The sequence below is a fragment of the Procambarus clarkii genome, chromosome 46 (assembly GCF_040958095.1).
Source record: "Procambarus clarkii isolate CNS0578487 chromosome 46, FALCON_Pclarkii_2.0, whole genome shotgun sequence".
Lineage (NCBI taxonomy): Eukaryota > Metazoa > Arthropoda > Malacostraca > Decapoda > Cambaridae > Procambarus > Procambarus clarkii.
Window position 1 is genome coordinate 32,440,049 of NC_091195.1, and position 13,227 is coordinate 32,453,275.

A 13,227-nucleotide genomic window follows, 5' to 3' on the forward strand; every position below is an offset into this window, starting at 1 on the left:
GACTGAGCTCTTCACGGTTGATGGGCTGGATTTTATTTTGTTGACTATTACACATTGTGTTCTATTAGTCAGGAAATTGTAGATCCATCTGCCTATTTTTCCGGTAATTCCTTTTGAACGCATTTTATGTGCAATAACACCATGGTCACATTTATCAAAAGCTTTTGCGAAATCTATAAATATTACATCAGCATTTTGTTTATCTTCCATAGCATCTAATGCCATATCATAGTGGTCCAGCAACTGCGACTGGCAAGAGCGCCCTGTTCTGAAACCTTGTTGTCCGGGGTTATGAAGATGCTGTGATTCCATGTATTTTGTGATCTTACTTCTTAGCACTCTCTCAAAAAATTATATGATGTGCGATGTTAGTGCTATCGGTCTGTAATTTTTTGCCTCTGCCTTATTTCCTCCTTTATGGAGTGGTGCTATCTCTGCTGTTTTTAGTATGTCAGGGATAACGCCAGTATCTAGGCTTTGTCTCCACAGAATGTGAAAGGCCTGCGATAGTGTTTTTTTACAGTTCTTGATGAATATGGAGTTCCAAGAATCCGGGCCTGGTGCAGAGTGCATAGGCATACTGCTTATGGCTTCTTCAAAATCCAGTGGGGACAGGATGACGTCTGATATATGATTTGATGTTGGTATCATATCCATGAAAAATTCATTTGGGTTATCAATCTTTAGTGCGTTTAGTGGCTCGTTGAAAACAGAGTCGTACTGCTTCCTCAGTAACTCGCTCATTTCTTTGTTGTCATCGGTGAAAGTTCCATCTCCCTTTCGCAGGGGCCCGATACTAGATGTGTTTTTTTATCTTGATTTTGCATAGGAGAAAAAGTATTTCGGATTTCTCTCTATTTCACTGATGGCCTTTTGCTCTCTTTGCCTCTCCTGGGTTTTGTATGATTCTTGTAGCTTGAGTTCAATTGTTTCTATTTCTCTACCTAACCATCTTCGCCGTTCTTGAGATAGGGTGCGACTCTCACATTGTTCCGCGATTCGTTTTCTTCGCCTATATAGGGAACGACGTTCCCGTTCCAATCTGCATCTCTTTTTCTTTTTTCTTAGCGGTATGCGGTTTGAACATATTTCTAGTGCTACTGAGCTTATTTTTTCCAGGCACTGGTTCAGGTTTGTATTTTCTAGCTGCTCTTCCCAGTTTATTTCTGTGAAGTCCTGGTTTATTTGCTCCCAGTTTATCTGTTTATTATTGAAGTTGAATTTGCTGAAATCTCCTCCACTGGAAATCTGGACTGGTTTTGAAGGTCTATTCCCCATGGTTGTCAGAACTTCAATTAAGTTGTGATCTGAGTAACAGGTATTTGTAATCATTATGTTCCCGATCAATTCATCATTATTAGTGAAAATGAGGTCCAGCATGTTCTCCTTCCTAGTTGGTTCTACTATTTGCTGGTTTAAGGCAAACCTGTCGCATATCCGTAGCAGGTCATTTGCATGTGCCTGTTCATTTGGCTACTTCCTGGTATTCTTTCTGATATTACTGTATTAGTCAGGTGCTTCCATTTCAGGTGCCATTGGTTGAAGTCCCCAAACAGGATGATGTTCGGAGCTGGATTTGTGAGGTTTTCCAAGCAGGGTTCTATTTTCATTAGTTGGTCTTTAAACTGCTGAAGGTTTGCCTCCGGTGACTTATATACAAGGACGATAACTACATTTAGGATCTCTATTTTGATTATGAACGAACGTCTGCCATCACTGAGTATTGAACGCCTATCATCGGTGTTGAACGCCTGCCTTTACTGGATGTTGAACGCCTGCCTTGACTGGATGTTGAACGCCTGCTATCACTGGATGTTGAACGCCTGCCCTCACTGAGTGTTGAATGCCTGCAATCACTGAGTGTTGAGCGCCTGTCATCTCTGAGTGTTGAACGTTTGCCAGCACTGAGTATTGAACGCCTATCATCGGTGTTGAACGCCTGCCTTGACTGGATGTTGAACGCCTGCCCTAACTGAGTGTTGAACGCCTGCTTCCACTGAGTATTGACGGCCTGCCAACACTGAGTGTTGAATGCTGACCCATCACTCTGTTGAATGACTGCAATCACTGGGTGTTGAACGCCTGTCATCACTGAGTGATGAACGCCTGTCATCACTGATTGTTCAACGCCTGCCATGACTGCATGTTGAACGCCTGGCATGACTAGATGTTGAACGCTTGGCATGACTAGATGTTGAACGCCTGGCATGACTAGATGTTGAACGCCTGGCATGACTAGATGTTGAACGCCTGGCATGACTAGATGTTGAACGCCTGGCATGACTAGATGTTGAACGCCTGGCATGACTAGATGTTGAACGCCTGGCATGACTAGATGTTGAACGCCTGGCATGACTAGATGTTGAACGCCTGGCATGACTAGATGTTGAACGCCTGCCTTCACTGAGTGTTAAAAGGCAGCACATTTTCCAGGCACTAATGCTGTTCCTGTCACACAGGTGGTCTAGTGATAATTTTGATGGGGACGAAGCTTCTGGTGGAGGTGGCGGCATACAAGGACAAGCTGGAGCCCCACATGGAGCATCTAGAGCAACAGGGGCTGTGGCGGAAGGTAATATAGTTCACTTAATGTTGTGTTGATCTTTCCAAGTAAATTTAACGTTCATGAAAGACGATTTGAGGAAAATAAGATAAATTGATAAAATTATATTCCATACTTACAATATGTACATACATACATACATACATACATACATACATACATACATACATACATACATACATACATACATACATACATACATACATACATACATACATACATATATATATGCGTCGGTAAATGGACATATCAGTTCGTCTGTCTTTATTGTCTTCGTCTTTCTCACTGGTGTAGTCTTTATATTTTGGGGAGGAGGATACATGCGTGGGGCTAGCCTAAACGATTTTTTCTGGGTGATAACTAAGGGGAAAGATGTCCATCATTGGTTGGCCAGGATCGACCACATTGCCCTCTTAACCCCTGTAACATGGATCGGCCCTAATAGTGATCCCCTGTGATTTTCACGGATTGTAGAATCTTGCTTGTTTTACAAAGATCTTATGAAAAGTACTTTAGCGCTTGGTAATAATACAAGTGTCGCTGTTCTCCATTACTGGTAAAATCCTGTAATCATTAATCACTAAACAAAGGATATAATTTTGTTATCATCATTGGCTAATATGTGATCTATAGCATCGTTTTAGAAAAAGCCGATCTGCTGCTCATCTCTTGTTAAATCTCTCCACTAAGAGGCATCAGTCACTGGATGAATCCAAGATCAGCTGTGTTATGGCTCTGTACACAGCAGGAGCCTTTGATCTGTTCTAGCACTCTGGAGTAGTAGTGAAGCTTGAACGAGGCATCTCAAGCTCCATCTTAGAGTTGAGTCAGTTCGAAAGCCACTCAATTTGTGTTATTGTTCCACAAGGTAGTGTGCTTGGCCCTCTCTTGTGGGCCAATCACCAATGACCAAATTACTCTCTTAAATCTGGGACTAAACTGTCGTGTTATGTCCAGGCCAAGAGAGATGGCCCTGAAGGTAGAGTTGTAGATCCCGCTGGACGACATATTCGACCTAAAGACACAACGGACGAATGCCTCTAAGGATACTTTGCAAGCATAGCTTATTGTAGACGGAGGAATGACTCGAGGTAACTACGGAAGCCTCTTACTGTCTCCGGAGCTGAAAGCGGCAGCTAAGGAGCTTAGTCAGAACAAGGAAATAGTTGTCAGAAGAGGTGATAAATTACCAATATATGTCATCCAAAATATTATAAATAAATGGAGAAAATAAAGCTCATTCTCTCTGATCTAACTAAATTTCAACGGGAACATTAGGGATGAAACTGCTAACATGAAAGCAAAGGAAACCGACTGGTTAAAACTGATAATGTAAAATGGTCTCCCGAAAGGTAAAGGAGAGTTTAAACCCAGAAATATAGATGAAGAAATATGAAGACCCACAAACCTGGAAACCAACGTTGACTCAATTAAATTTATCTTTTGCAAACCGCTGATAAATGCAATTCACTATGCTAAGCCCCAATTTATGGTATGATTTGTCAAGCTAACATTAAGGAAGACTGTATTCGACTCCTGTCCAGTTTTTATTGCATATTTATGTTACATATGAATGCAGTATGACCGTTTTTGCGGTAAAACCCAGGGGCAAGAAGCCTGCTGCCCAAAATATGAAAAATGCAGCTTCTGGCCCCGGTTTACACTACTTCCAGGAACACGCTGGCAGGGGTCTCCAGCAACACTCTGGAAAGGGTCTCCAACAACACTGGCAGGGGTCTCCAGCAACAAGCTGGCAGAGGTCTCCAGCAACACACTGGCAGAGGTCTCCAGCAACACACTTGCAGAAGTCTCCAGCAACACACTTGCAGAGGTCTCCAGCAACACACTGGCAGAAGTCTCCAGCAACACGTTTGTAGGGGGTCTCCAGCAACACACTGACAAGGGGTCTCCAACAGCACGTTGGCAGGGGTCTCCAGCAACACACTGGCAGGGGTCTCCAACAACACACTGGCAAGGGTCTCCAGGAAAATGCTGGCAGTGGTCTCCAGCAACACACTGGCAGGGGTCTCCAGCAACACACTGGCAGGGGTCTCTAAGAACACGCTGGCAGTGGTCTCCAGCAACACACTGGCAGGGGTCTCCAGCAACACACTGGCATGGGTCTCCAGCAACACACTGGCATGGGTCTCCAGCAACACACTGGCAGTGGTCTCCAGCAACACACTGGCAGGGGTCTCCAAGAACACGCTGGCAGGGGTATCCAAGAACATGCTGGCAGGGGTCTCCAAGAACATGCTGGCAGGGGTCTCCAAGAACATGCTGGCAGGGGTCTCCAAGAACATGCTGGCAGGGGTCTCCAAGAACACGCTGGCAGGGGTCTCCAAGAACACGCTGGCAGGGGTCTCCAATAACACGCTGGCAGGGGTCTCCAGCAACACACTGGCAGGGGTCACCAAGAACACGCTGGCAGGGGTCTCCAGCAACACACTGGCAGGGGTCTCCAAGAACACGCTGGCAGGGGTCTCCAAGAACACGCTGGCAGGGGTCTCCAAGAACACGCTGGCAGGGGTCTCCAAGAACACGCTGGCAGGGGTCTCCAAGAACACACTGGCAGGGGTCTCCAAGAACACGCTGGCAGGGGTCTCCAAGAACACGCTGGCAGGGGTCTCCAAGAACACGCTGGCAGGGGTCTCCAAGAACACGCTGGCAGGGGTCTCCAAGAACACACTGGCAGGGGTCTCCAAGAACACGCTGGCAGGGGTCTCCAAGAACACGCTGGCAGGGGTCTCCAAGAACATGCTGGCAGGGGTCTCCAGCAAAACGAGGGAGTGGGGGATGGTGGGGAGGACGAGGGGACAGGGAAGTGGGGAATGATAGGGAGAACAAGGGGACGGGGGAGTGGAAGATGGTGGGGAGGACGAGGGGACGTGGGAGGGGGAAATGGAGGGGAGGACTAGAAAACAGGGAAAGGATGCTGGGGCTTGGCAACACACATATGCATTGCTAAGCCACAGCAACGTGTGGCCGGGTACAGCTAGTCATATAATAATTCCGTTGACAACCACTTAATTTCTTGGAATAATAAGCCACAGGGTGTCAGGGTGTTTTACTTATTTTGTATCATTTTGTAATAACACTGCTCCTATACCGTGACACTATACCGTATACCAATACTGAAGCATCGACGGTTAATTTGAATCTGTCATCGAAATTTAATGGGCATGAGAATGGGAGATGATATCTGTATGGATTTCAGGCTTTCAAAGGCTATCTGAGAGTCCTCCATTACCTCTTGGTCTTGGTCCCCTGAGACCACCATCGTCACTGGGCGAATGTCCCCGACCTTTAGCACATCTTCACCATGTTCACGTGTACCAACATCTGCTTTCTTTTCCTGCCTGGAGTGCTGAGGATATATTTAGTGGCATTAACTTTCTGCAAATTGTCGTTACCTGAGAATATAACAGGTTTTCCTTGGCTAGTTCCCATGCAGTAAACAACTTGCTATTGTGCGTAGATAATTAGTCAAGCGCATCCATGTTGCTCTCTTTGTCCACCCACTGGTCCTTGATAACCTCAAATAGTCTTTTAACTGTGTGACCATACACTTTCTTGAATGGGGATAGGCTCAGAGACTCATTCGATGCTGATCATATGGCAAAGAGAAGGTAAATACAGAAGACTCAGAAGAAGCATCTGGCTAGGCGATGAAAAGTTTTCGATATCCTGCAGTGTCCGGAAAATATTCCATCATGAGCCGTTGCTGAGGATACGACTCCCCGAGTTCGTACATCAGGAGTCTGGGGTGTTCCTCTTCGATACATCAGGCATAGTACCTTATTCTTTGGAAAGTATTGGTCACCTGCCTACGAACTGGACTCCATAGTGTCTACGAGTGCTTTCACCTGGGGGTTGTTCTGTTGCTCTGCAATCAAGGTGGATCTAGTCGAGTGCTTCTGTTCTGTAATATACTCAAGAGGGTTAGATGGAGTACTGTAGATAACCTGTGGGGTAGGGGTAAAGTTAAATAGAGCATCTAACCTCAGATGTGCCTTTACCTGTGAACTGGTTTGAACTGCTACTGTTGGTCTTACCACGTCTTCTACAGGATCTGCAACAACTATGTGATGGTTACTGTCCAAACCCAAAACTAAGTCATTGGCTAGTATTACTTCTATCCCTTCAATAGAAAGATGGTCTGCTACTTCCAATGTACACTCCCATTGAAATGTGGTGATTCCAAGTGAACCTTTACTAACGGGGCAACGAACAAAGTCGAGGGAAACCCACCTAAAATGACACTTTTCTTCCCTCCAGTAGACACTTCCTTGGGTAATGAGCTCTTCAAAATCAGAGATTGGGCTACTCCACTATCACTGAGAATTACTACTAACCTGCCACACTGGTCACTTAATACATACCCTTTCGAAGTTAATGGGGCAAATAATCCTGGTTTCTCACTCATACCTTTCCATATGGAGCGGGTTTCCACATTTGGTGTCACAACTTACCAGCATAATTTCCCACATGCAGGTCGTTACCTGCCCTGCTCTAACACTTACCAGACACGTGTCTTTTCTTCCTCCATGTCCAACACACTACGTCTCTCCATGGGCTTGTTCGTCTTGGACTACATGGGGATTTCTTTAAGGCACCATGGGGGATAATTCTTTCCTGCTTATACTTGGTAAACGGTTTTTAGTAGGTCTTGAGACTTACCTTGTAGATGGCCTTTGGGTTAAAATGTATTCTTCAGTCATGGTAGCTGCAGCACCCAAGTCTATACTTTCTGCTCCTCCAAGAACGTTTTCAGATCACCTGACAGGCGCTCCTTGAAATCTTCTAACAGGATTAGTTGTTCTAGCTGCTCCTTAGTCTCGACCTTCCGAGACGCACACTATTTCTTAAATAACCGTTCTTTAATTCCAACAAACTCCTTAAAAGTGTGCTCAGATGTTTTCTTAAAGTTACGAAACTTCTGCCGAGATGCCTCAGGCGCCAACTGGTAACCCATCATCACCACCTTATTGACAGCGTTATAGTCACTCGAGTCACTTAATGAAAGTGTGGAGTGCGCGGTTTGGGCTTTACCAGTCATCACTGATTGAATCATTATAGCCCAATTGTCTCTCGGCCAGGCAGCAAAGAACTTTGACACCTCCTCATTCACGTTTGGCACCATTTTTATATTCCTCACTGGGTCGAAACCAGTGGATTCCCGTCTACGACTGAAGGCATCTATACTTATATTTACGAAGTGAATGGTATGGTAAAGAACACAGCTCAATTTCAACGCCATGTTACATAAAATAAATAAACTAAAATGAAAATAAATCGAAATCTATGAAAGTTCCATTTATCAATGCAATCGGAAACATTGAAATGGAATTGTAACATTTTAGAATAACGTGTGTTGCTATTACATGCAACAGATGGTGCTGTTTTTAAAAAAAAAAAAAGCATGGTTTTGCCTGTCACAGGTGTGGCAATTATATAGTAGGTATACAAAAACATGCACGTATTCGAATGGAATGTTGTGTCAAAATTTCATAGCAATTAGTGAAGAACTTTCGGAGATTACAGCGTGTGTTGCTCTTACGTCCAACAGATGGCGTTGTTTTTCAAACAAAACACTTTTTTTTCCTATCACAGGTTAGGTCTGTATGTATTAGGTATATAATAACATGCGCCTATTTGAATGCAATGTTGTGTCAAGTGGGAGTGGGAGCCGGCGAGTGGGAGCCGGTCGGCCGAGCGGACAGCACACTGGACTTGTGATCCTGTGGTCCCGGGTTCGATCCCGGGCGCCGGCGAGAAACAATGGGCAGAGTTTCTTTCACCCTATGCCCCTGTTACCTAGCAGTAAAATAGGTACCTGGGTGTTAGTCAGCTGTCACGGGCTGTGGGGGTGGAGGCCTGGTCGAGGACCGGGCCGCGGGGACACTAAAGCCCCGAAATCATCTCAAGATAACCACATGAAAAACACCTGTTTTTCAGAAAAGCATGTTTTTTCAGGTCACAGACGTGACATCTATATAGTATGTATATAAAAAAAAACCGCTCGGATGCGAATGGAACGTTGTGTGAAAATTTCAAAGCAATCGGTGAAGAATTTTCAGAGATTAGCTATTTTGAACAAACGAATATTTATATTTTTATTTATATAGATATGAGTCTATCTGTTCGAGGTTGGAGGGCAGACAGAAAAGAGGGGAGAAAAGAAGGGAGAGTGGTAAGTAGATGGGTTAAGAGGATAGGGAGGGTGAAGGGAGAAAATGGGGGAGATGAAGGAGCAGAGAAAGAGACAATAAGGGAAGAATGGGAAGGGGTGGGACAGAGGTGGAGGGAAGAGGAGGAGGAAAGATAAAGAAGAGGGTGGAAGAGGGGTACGTGATACACAATCCTCGTCACATCCAGGTAGTTTTTCCAGAATACATATGTATATATTTGCTTATATCATTTCATGTAAATAACATGAAAATACAAATTCAACTACTTTCTTGTTCTGTTTAGCATTATATAATCTTTTTAACACGAGAATTCCGAGAAAACAATTATGATTCTTTGGAGTGCTTCTGCTTTGAAAGTGGCAAGATCCAAGTACGAGTTGGTTGCTTCTGACTCATAACTGGTTGAGTATATTTATATGTAAATTCTATATCAGGTTGAGAGTGTTTATCTGTACAATATATTACTCTAACTTGTTCCCATAACACTGAACCTCTATTCAATTTACTTTGTTTCCAGTGTAATTTTGCATAACATTTACTATAATTTTTCGACTTATTGTTCAACAGGAAGGAAGAAAAGTGGTACCAAACTATTCCTTAGACGACGATGGAGCCATGTTCTTCTATCGTGTGGCCAAGTAGGTCCCTGCCAGCAGCGGCGAGCTCCACACTGACAATCACCAAGATATGCTCTGGTTAACCATCAATTCCTTCACCAAAATAAACAAAAAAAAAGTATCTACAGTTACCGTTTACACTTAAACTCATTTATTGATCCAGATAACAACAGAAGGAATCCAACGAGCATACCCCCGATATACTATATGGCAGACTTCTAAATCAAAACTTTATCAAAATTAAAACCAATTGTTTTGTATTCTGGGTATCCTCTATGTGATTTAGATTATTATTATCCCCTTTTGCAGCTCATCAACCTTTTGAATTCTTCATTCATATCACTCCCTGTCCGTCTTTCTAATGAATGTTAATTAAGTTTGCCTATTCTTTATTCACACAGAAGGTTTCTTGTGTCTGAGATCATTTTAGTATTTTTCCATCTTAGTATTCTTTGATAGAAATTTTGTCCATCCAATATAATGATAACCAAAACTTATCTGCATAATGCAAATCGTATCCAACATAGGTGATGTTAATCTGAAGAATAACACAGGAGGAATTATTACTAACAGTTCTAAACATGAATCCTAGCATAATGTTTGCTTATTTCGAGTACTTAGCCAATATTTGATTAGTCTTAGATTACCATTAATCAATGGTTCAAGATCCATTTTACAAAAAACACTTGTGATTTGGCATTATTGAACTGATATATAGCACCTCAATACTTATTTCCAAAGCTATGTGCTCTGTATTTGTTTGCTTTAAATTACAGCTTTCAGTTACCAATTTAAAATTTATAAAGTAAAAATTTATGCAATTTTTAAGTAAATTGCCGTTATCAGTCTTTTAGCAAAGCAGAAGCTTATTCGGGAATCTTTGAAGCACTTATCCATTTTCTAAGGCATTCAAGATGTTCTATATTTTTTAATCATCTGCAAATTAAATGATGTTGCCAGTTACTCCAAACTTTAAATCGTTTATGTTGATAATGATAATAATATTAATTGATAATATAATTGACAAGACTGGCCCATAGTAAACCCATGCTGAGAAACCCTTATCAAACAATGATCCTCATGTTGGGTCTGCATTGTATTTTCAGTTTTGGTTCAAGCAACTTCCCCACTGTAGACATTTAACTTATTAGTAGATATTTGGATGAATGAGATCTGTGTCCACATTTACCAAAATTGTCACCACGTTTGCATCCCTCCATGATTCAGGCACCCTACCGGAATCTAGCGACTTATTAATACAAGTGTTGGCTATCTTGAGACCTCGAGATGATGTTGGGGCTTAGTGTCACCGCGGCGCGGTCCTCGTCCAAGTCCGGGCCGCATTACACTCCCCCAGGAAGCAGCCCGTAGCAGCTGTCTAACTTCGAGGTACCTATTTACTGCTAGGTAACAGGGTCATCAGGGTGAAAAACTCTGCCCATTTGTTTCCTCCTCCACCGGGGTTCAAACCCGGAAATTCAGGACTACGAATCCGAAGCGCAGTCTACTCAGCTGTCAGGGCCTTTACCTACCTAGGCTTACTAAGCTTACCTCTGAACTTTTCTGAATGCTAATAAATATTTCATCCTTACCTGGAGGTTTGTTAGGCTTATGTTCTTTTTGATTTATAGATCTTCTCAGTTATAGACCTGAGTTTATAGATAATTGTCAGTTAATTTTTTTTCACCGCATCTACAAATTTACTAACCCAGTTTTCCCATTGTAAAGATTAGAATAAAATTATAATAAAGATTTTTTGCTTCCATTTCAACACCTCTTGCTATATTTTATTTAAACTATTCACGTATCAAAACTTCCCGATTTTTTAATTACCTAAACAGAGCTCTCATCTTCCACATTTAGAGCATTTTGTACAAAATTTATACATTTCTAATTATTATTACTTCATTTAACTAATCAAGTTGGAACGGTCGGCTCCTGAGCACTATGTATAATGCCCGTACAAATATTGTATGTTTCTCGTAGTGACTGGAATTATGTGCTGAGAGATTAACTGTGTCTTATTGACCTCCCAGAAATCCTGCCCCAGTCTCATGTAATCAGATTTATGAAAATCTTGAATACGGACTATTCCTCATATAACGTGTCAAAACAACATCGAATACTATTTTCATTGTGAATACTATTTCTAAATATTTCAACGTTTAAAATTACACTTCCTTTTTTTAGTGACCCTATATGAAGAATATTGTGTTACCTGATTTGATTGTGAACAATCTTTGTCAAAAAGCAATAACTAATGTTCCCCAAGAAGGCCTTGGTATCCTTATCCCCAGTTATTTCTGGGGATTTGTTGTATTATATTGAAAATGTGCCACTGTAATGTTGTCATTCCTTGAGGCCTTTCATATTTCACCCCAAATCAAAGTTATCTTCATTCTACTCAAACATGCTGGCTTATGTACAAATTCACCAATTACATTTTAGTTTTATTAATTTGTCTTTTTTAACTCTTATTTCTCATGTCCTTTGTAAACATACAGGTATGGTCCTATTTTATTAGTTTTTTGACCATACTCATATCTATTTAAAGTTTTAACACCGACAAAGCCTATTACCTTCTGCTCCTAGATAAAAGCCCACACTTCCACTTGCATTTATGCAATTACTTAATTACTTTCAAAGAAATGTTCCCATTTCTGCATATATAATATTATATTGTCCTAGAAATAATTGTCAAGATGACAATTAATACCAATTGCTCAAGAAAATCATCTGATACAAACACGCCACCTACTATGAATTTCTTATATGATTGGAATACCACTGTTGCTACTTCTTGTCGACAGAAAAGGAAGACAGTTACTATAATGCCTGCTTTCTAGCTTTCCCTACATTGTTTCCATAAGCACTAAGACAGAAATTGTGTTGATCCCGTTTTCTGAAAACAAAAATCGTCTGTAATATTAATATTTTCTCCTATTCTTTCCCCATGCATAGAATCCCGAATATTTTTCCTCCCCAACATAACTTGCATACAATCATTCATTTTTTTCATCCGTTGACGTAAATGGTGTTTAACATGTCACCTCCACACGACACCACCTCAAGTGCAGTGTATATGCTGGAGATCCTATTAACACTATCAATAGCACTCGTGGAATTCTACAGGCCATTACTTATGACGATTTTCCACTCTATAAATACCATCCAGGGTTAAGCTCATGTGTGGTGTTATCAACCATTACTCCCAGCATCTCCAGAGTGTGGTGTTATCAACCATTACTCCCAGCATCTCCAGAGTGTGGTGTTATCAACCATAACTCCCAGAATAACCAGGAACTGTGAGATGAAAGACTCCGGTTGTCGTTAATTTTTAAAAGCCTTGTTATTCTGGGGGTTGTCGGTCATCTCACAGTACCTTGGTTATTCTGGGGGTTGTCGGTCATCTCACAGTACCTTGGTTATTCTGGGGGTCGTCGGTCATCTCACAGTACCTTGGTTATTCTGGGGGTTGTCGGTCATCTCACAGACCCCTTGGTTATTATAGGCGTTCTTGTTTATATGACCGCCCGTAGGAGTATACTCCCGGGTCACACAACCACACAGATGTGTGAGTGTTCCCTCTACAACCACAGTCAGTGAAAGTGAGAGTATGGATTTTCCCTTTATCCTTTGTGAGGATAATCTCTTTCAAGAGAGATTGAGCCTGCTCTTCTCTACATAAAGTTACGTATATTATGCAACAATAAGATACTACCTTCAAGATACGTCTACCAGTAGCACAAAACGTTTTGACCAGGAGGCAAACGTACCCAAGACTCCCCCCTACTCCACACTCCCTCCATGCCGGCTCTGTCATCAACCAGCAAACTACCATTCCCAGCTTGCCTCC

General features: G+C 42.2%; 1 protein-coding gene across 1 annotated transcript in view; it reads left to right on the forward strand.

The window, feature by feature from the left end:
* The window catches only part of LOC123770541 (methyltransferase-like protein 27), an 81,690-nt gene extending 70,567 nt beyond the window's left edge, over positions 1 to 11,123 (forward strand). Inside the window, exons 4-5 of the mRNA XM_069301904.1 lie at positions 2,460 to 2,572; positions 9,322 to 11,123. Coding sequence (XP_069158005.1) covers positions 2,460 to 2,572; positions 9,322 to 9,396 — 188 coding nt within the window. The 3' untranslated portion in view covers positions 9,397 to 11,123. The remainder of the gene's footprint in view (positions 1 to 2,459; positions 2,573 to 9,321) is intronic.
* The last annotated feature ends 2,104 nt before the right edge of the window (positions 11,124 to 13,227 follow it).